Source organism: Rhinopithecus bieti, unplaced genomic scaffold (genome assembly GCF_001698545.2).
Source record: "Rhinopithecus bieti isolate Rb0 unplaced genomic scaffold, ASM169854v2 scaffold_4745, whole genome shotgun sequence".
Lineage (NCBI taxonomy): Eukaryota > Metazoa > Chordata > Mammalia > Primates > Cercopithecidae > Rhinopithecus > Rhinopithecus bieti.
In genome coordinates this window covers 21,317-28,359 of record NW_016804434.1, presented here as the reverse complement: position 1 = coordinate 28,359, position 7,043 = coordinate 21,317, and the positions used below count along the sequence as shown (strand labels likewise).

The following is a 7,043-nucleotide window of genomic DNA, read 5'->3' as shown; positions in this document are numbered from 1 at the left end:
TTATGCTGGAAACATTAAAAATCTGCTCTTCTAGCTATCTTAAAGTATACAATAAAGTGTTGTTAATTATAGTCACCCTATTCTGCTATAGAACACTATAACTTATTCCTTTTATATAGTTGAACTTTTGTATCTGTTAACCAATTTCTGGCTATCTCCCTTACTTCTTTACCTCTACTAACTACTGTTCTGCTATTTCTTTCTTTCTTTCTTTCTTTCTTTTTTATTGTACTTTAAGTTCTGGGATACATGTGCAGAACATGCAGGTTTGTTACATAGGTATACATGTGCCATGGTGGTTTGCTGCACCCAACAACCCGTCATCTACATTAGATATTTCTCCTAATGCTATCCCGCCCCTAGTCCCCTAACCTCCTGACAAGCCCTGGTGTGTGATGTTCCCCTCCCTGTGTCCGTGTATTCTCATTGTTCAACTCACACTTACAGGTGAGAATATGTGGTGTTTGGTTTTCTGTTCCTGGTTTAGTCTTGGGAGGGTGTATGTGTGAAGGAATTTATCCATTAATTCTAGATTTTCCAGTTTATTTGCATAGAGGTGTTTTTAGTATTCTCTGATGGTAGTTTGTATTCCTGTGGAGTCAGTGGTAATATCCCCTTTATCATTTTTTATTGTGTCTATTTGATTCTTCTCTCTTTTCTTCTTTATTAGTCTGGCTAGCAGTCTATCTATTCTGTTAATCTTAACAAAAAACCAGCTCCTGGATTCATTAATTTTTTGAAGAGTTTCTGCATCTCTATCTTCTTCAGTACTGCTCTGATCTTAGTTATTTCTTCTCTTCTGATAGCTTTTGCATTTGTTTGCTCCTGCTTCTCTAGTTCTTTTAATTGTGATGTCAGGGTGTTGATTTTAGATCTTTCCCTCTTTCTCCTGTGGGCATTTAGTGGTCTAAATTTTCCTCTAAAGACTGTTTTACCTGTATCCATGGGATTCTCGTATGTTGTGTGTTTGTTCTCATTGATTTCAAAGAACTTGTTTATTTCTGCCTTAATTTCGTTATTTACCCAGTAGTCGTTCAGGAGGAGGTTATTCAGTTTCCATGTAGTCGTGCAGTTTTGAGTGAGTTTCTTAATCCTTCGTTCTAATTTGATTGTACTGTGGTCTGAGAGACTAAGATTTCTGTTCTTTTACATTTGCTGAGGAGTGTCTTACTTTAAATTAAATTGATTTTAGAAGAAGTGCGACGTGATGCTGAGAAGACTGTATATTCTGTTGATTTGGGGAGGAGAGTTCTGTAGATGTCTATTAAGTCTGGTTGGTCCAGAGCTGAGTTCAAGTCCTGAATATCCTTGTTAAATTTTCTGTCTCATTGATCTGTCTAATATTGACAATGGGGTGTTAAAGTCTCACACTATTATTGTGTGGGGTCCTCAGTTTCTTTGTAGGTCTCTAATAACTTGTTTTATGAGTCAGGGTCCCCCTGTATTGGGTGCATATACATTTAGGATAGTGAGCTCTTCTTGTTGCATTGATCCCTTTACCATTATGTAATGCCTTTCTTTGTCTTTTTCTTTAATCTTTGTTGGTTTAAAGTCTGTTTTATCAGAGACTAGGATTGCAACCCCTGCTTTTTTTTTGCTTTCTAATTGTTCGGTAAATCTTCTTCCATCCCTTTAATTTGAGCCTAGGTGTGTCTCTGCACGTGAGATGTGTCTCCTGAATGCAAAACAATGATGAGTCTTGACTCTTTATCCAATTTGCCTGTCTCTGTCTTTTAACGTTGGCATTTAGTGCATTTACATTTAAGGTTAATATTGTTATGTGTGAATTTGATCCTTTCATTATGATGCTAGTTGGTTATTTTGCCCATTAGTTGATGCAGTTTCTTTATAGTGTCAAAGGCCTTTACAATTTGGTATGTTTTTGTAGTGGCTGGTACCAGTTGTTCCTTTCCATGTTTAGTGCTTCCTTCAGGGTCTCTTGTAAGGCAAGATGGTGGTGACAAAAATCTCTCAGCATTTGCTTGTCTGTAAAGGATTTTATTTTATTTTTTCACTTTGAAGCTTAGCTTGGCTGGATATAAAATTCTGGGTTGAAAAGTCTTTTCTTTAAGAATGTTGAATATTGGTCTCTACTCTCTTCTGGCCTGTAGGGTTTCTGCAGAGAGATCCACTGTTAGTCTAATGGGCTTCCATTTGTGGGTAACCCGACCTTTCTCTCTGGCTGTCCTTAACATATTTTCCTTCATTTCAACCTTGGTGAATCTGACAGTTATGTGTCTTGGGGTTACTGTTCTCGAGAAGTATCTTTGTGGTGGTCTTTGTTTTTCTGAATTTGAATGTTGGTCTATTTTGCTAGGTTGGGGAAATCCTCCTGGATAACATGCTGAAGAGTGTATGCTAACTTGGTTCCCTTTTCCCCATCAATTTCAGGTACACCAATCAAACGTAGGTTTGATTTTTTCAAACAGTCCCATATTTCTTGGAGGCTTTGTGCATTCCTTTTCATTTTTTCCTCCAATCTTGTGTTCAGGCTTTATTTCATTAAGTTGATCTTTAATTTCTGATATCCTTTCTTTCACTTGATCGATTCAGCAATTGATACTTATGTATGTTTCGTGAAGGTTTTGTGCTTTGTTTTTCAGCTCTATCAGGTCATTTATCTTCTCTCTAAACTGGTTATTCAAGTTAGCCATTCATCTAACCTTTTTTCAAGGTTCTTAGCTCCCTTGTGTTGGGTTAGAACATGCTCCTTTCTATCAGAGGAGTTTGTTATTACCCACCTTCTGAAGGTTACTTCTGTCAGTTCATCAAACTCGTTCTCTGTCCAGTTTTGTTCCCTGTTGGCAAGGAGCCATGATTCTTTGGAGGAGAAGAGGTGTTCTGTTTTTTTGAATTTTCAGCCTTTTTGCACTGGTTTTTCCTCATCTTCACTGATTTATCTGCCTTTGGTCTTTGATGTTGGTGACCTTCAGATGGTGTTTTTTTGTGGACATCCTTTTTGTTGATGTTGATGCTATTGCTTTCTGTTTGTTAGTTTTCCTTCTAACAGTCAAGCCCCTCTGCTGCAGGTCTCCTGGGGTTTGCTGGAGGTCGACTCCAGACCCTGTTTGCCTGGGTATCACCAGCGGAAGTTGCAGAGCAGCAAAGATTGCCATCTGTTCCTTCCTCTGGAAGTTTGTCTCATTGGGGCACCCACCAGATGCCAGCCAGAGATCTCCTTTCTGAGGTGTTTGTTAACCCCTGCTTGGAGGTGTCTCCTATCAGGAACCACAGGGCTCAGGGATCCACTTGAGGAGGCAGTGTGTCTTTTAGTAGAGCTCAAGCACTGTGCTGGTAGATCTGCTGCTCCCTTCAGAGTCAGCATGCCAGAACATTTAAGTCTGCTGAAGCTGCACCCACAGCTGCCCCTTCCCCCAGGTGCTCTGCCCCAATGGGATGGTAGTTTTACCTATAAGCCCCTGACTGGGGCTGCTGCGTTATTTTCAGAGATGCCCTGCCCAGAGAGGAGGAATCTAGAGGGGCAGTCTGGCTACAGCTGCTTTGCTGAGGTGCAGTGGGCTCTGGCCAGTCCAAACTTCTCAGACGTTTTGTTTACACCATGAGGGGAAAATTACCTACTCAAGCCTCAGTAATGGTGGATGCCCCTTCCCCCACCAAGCTCGTGCATCCCAGGTAAACTTCAGACTGCTGTGCTGGCAGCGAGAATTTCAAGCCAGTGGATCTTAGCTTGCTGGGCTCCATGGGGATGGGATCTGCTGAGCAAGACCACTTGGCTCTTTGGCTTCAGCCCCCTTTCCAGGTGAGTGAAAAGTTCTGTCTCACTGGTGTTCCAGGTGCCACTGGAGTGTGAAAAAAATCTCCTACAGCTAGCTCGGTGTCTGTGCAAATGGGTGCCCAATTTTGTGTTTGAAACCCAGTGCCCTTATTGTGTAGGCACCTGAGGGAATCTCCTGGTCTGCAAGTTGTGAAAACCATGGGAAAAGCATAGTATCTGGGCCAGAGTGCACTATTCTTCATGGCACAGTCCCTCACTACTTCCCTTGGCTAGGGGAGGGAGTTCCCTGACTCTTTGGGGTTTCCGGGTGAGGTGATGCTAAACCCTGCTTTGGCTTGCCCTCTGTGGGCTGCACCTATTGCCTAAACAGTCCCAATGAGAGGAGCTGGGTACCTCAGTTAGAAATGCAGAAATAACTTACCTTCTTTGTTGATCTTGCTGGGAGCTGCAGATGGAAACTGTTCCAATTCGGCCATCTTGCCAGCCACCCCCCTTATTTAGTTTCTTCAAGGTAATTATTTTGAATTCCTTTTTTGAATATTTGTTGATTTTATTTTCATCGAGTTCTGTTATTTGAGAGTTATTACATCTTTTTGGTGGTGTAATATTTCTTGATTTTTCATGTTGTGTCCCTGCATTGATGTCTATGCATGTGGTGGGACAATGGCTATTCCAGTTTCTAGAGTGGATTTCATAGAGAAAGACTTTCATCTGAAGTTGAGTGTTTGTGTGCAGGTGATGAAGTGTGGGTAAGTCAGTTTTTGAATAGATGCCATGTGATAGTATCTGTGTAGTTTCTCTAGCTGTGGTCAACATCAGGAATAATTTTGGGTGCCTCGGTGGCCTAGGCTGTAGAAGTTTGCAGCAGTATCAGGAGTAGTGTAGGTTGTTAATGTCCCTGGTGTCAAAGTATTTGGGTGTCCTCCTATTTTTATTTTCCTGAAATTGGGTGACTTAACCTAAGGGATTCCTTTTGATGTCAACTCTGACATGGCATACATGCAGCTGCATTGGTGCTGGGTTACAGGTATACGTCCTTGAAGTTGTCATAGAAGCATTACTCTAGACTCAAGATCTTTTAATCAGGTACTGTGACACCTGGGTCTTGGGGTACAGGTTCATTCTCTGTGGCAGGGTTGAATGTAGATTGCCCACAGAGCCAAGATCTGTGACTCGATAGCACACCCTAGCAGCTGAAGCCCACAGACTGAGTTGTAGCTGTGAGTCTGTTTCTGAGGGTGAGGTGCAGGACAATGCCCTGGCCTGCCTCTGAGGTAGAGGGGTGCTCTTTAGATTTGAGCCCAGCAAGTAGAATATGGCTACTATCATTAATAAGGTAGGATAGACACATAACTGCTAAAGAACCAAGCTCAAGTCAGCAGATGGAAATGTTAATACTGGTTTGTGAGTGCACTGTTCTTACTTAAGAGTAATTTTTAACATGACAAGCTTAGAAAACGGTGTGAAGCTGATGTTACCAAGGGAGAGGACTGTCTTCATCTAGTAAGTAGACATGTTGAGAGGATCTAGTCTATTTCAGTGGTGTTGATTACACAATATTCAACGTGACATACGTCACTTGGAGACTCTGAAAATGTAATTAATTTATTACTGGCCTAGAGACTGGTTAAAAAGTAATATGTTTTGTATATTGATGATCTCTTTCAACTAAGTATTCCTTATTCGTTGCTTTCTTTCTCCTAACTTTCAAATTATGAAAACTCCAGTCTTTGAGCCTTGGCATATGCATTACCCTTACTCTCTCCTTTATCCCGTGACAATTAATCCCTTTATTCTCCATATTCATCATTGTCCTTTCTCTTCATTTTGTATATTTTTATTTATTCCTGCACTACTGCACCCTAGAAAAAGTTATCTGTTGCCTCCCATCTCGATAATAATAGTGTGGGCCCATCTTGTCATTGTAAACCCATTCTCTTTCTCTATAATTTATCCTAGGTTTTGCTGTCATATTGCTTTTTTCATATTTGTTTTTACAAAATTTCAACTTTATAATGAATCTGGAGGCAATATTAAGTCCATGTACCTTTCTGACAGAAGAAGATAATTGCAGACTCTTGATTCAGGCTCACAGTATCTAATGATATGGCCCTAATTTACCTTTTTACTAATTTAGATTGTAGTTGTCTACAGGTAATAATGGCTTTATCACATAATGTCTTTATCTCAAATACAGGGAGTCTCACGGTGGGGCAATCTAGGGATAATACAGCAACCCCAAAGCAGCAGAGAGTCAAGGGCCTTTCTTTTTTCCCACTAAATTTAGTATACAGACCTTCATTTTCATGATTAAATCCCAGGATGGGGTCTATTCTACCTCCTACTTCACATTTGTGTTTTGAGTATGAAAGAGGAAATGAAAGTGGACCTAGAGACCTTCTGCTTATATCTTTTGGCAAAAATAATAATAATAATAATAATTATGCTGTGTGACTCCGCTAGCTGCAAAGAGCCGGATGAATGGAATTTTTAGGCAAGCATGGAATAAGGGGGTAGGAAATAAAATTTGGGCAAGTTGGTTTGGTTTACAGCTTCTGCTATACCATACAGTATTTTTTTTCTAGTAGTATGCTTTCCAGCTTCTATATTGGTAACTATATAACAATGTGAGTAATTTTGAATTCACTGTAATCAAATATGCTGGTAAATAATTTGTCAGATAATTGTATCAAATCATTCCTAGGAAAAGCACAACCAACAGTCTGAATTTACTATTGAAAACTTGGAAAACACTGCAGCTGATTTGTTTGGAGCTGGGACAGAGACAACAAGCACAACCCTGAGGTATGCTCTCCTTCTCCTGCTGAAGCACCCAGAGGTCACAGGTATGATCACAGATGAAGAGTTAATTGACTTTCAGAAAAGATGTTGGAAGATGTTGCTAGTGTCCTCCTTCCTGTTTCTCTTAGAGAAGCTTCGTTACTTAAACCCTGCTCCCAGCTGTAATCTGTTCCAAACTAATGGTGTGATTAAAATGGGATATCTTGGCCTGGCATGGTGGCTCAAACCTGTAATCCCAGCACTTTGGGAGACTGAGGTGGGTGGATCATTTGAGGCCAGGAGTTCAAGACCAGCCTGGCCAACATAGGCAAATCCCGTCTCTGGTAAAAAGGCAAATTTAGCCAGGCATGGTGGCACACGGCTGTAATCCCAGCTCCTCGGGAGGCTGAGGCACCCGAATCGCTTGAACGCAGGTGGCAGAGGTTGTAGTGAGCCAAGATTGTGCCACTGCACTCCAGCCTGGGCAACAGAGTGAGACTCTGTCTCAGAAAAAAAAAAAAAGAAA

The 7,043-nt window shown here is 41.0% G+C and overlaps 1 protein-coding gene and 1 pseudogene across 2 annotated transcripts in view; one reads left to right on the top strand and one right to left on the bottom strand.

Moving 5' to 3' along the window:
• The window catches only part of LOC108527165 (histone H2A.Z-like), a gene marked incomplete at its 5' end in the record, with an annotated part of 9,397 nt that extends 6,120 nt beyond the window's left edge, over positions 1-3,277 (bottom strand). Inside the window, one exon of the mRNA XM_017868323.1 lies at positions 3,232-3,277. Coding sequence (XP_017723812.1) covers positions 3,232-3,277 — 46 coding nt within the window. The remainder of the gene's footprint in view (positions 1-3,231) is intronic.
• Positions 1-7,043, top strand: part of LOC108527167 (cytochrome P450 2C9-like) — a 61,620-nt pseudogene that overhangs the window by 33,267 nt on the left and 21,310 nt on the right. The window contains exon 6 of the transcript XR_001884721.1: positions 6,441-6,582. The product of XR_001884721.1 is annotated as a cytochrome P450 2C9-like (transcript). The remainder of the gene's footprint in view (positions 1-6,440; positions 6,583-7,043) is intronic.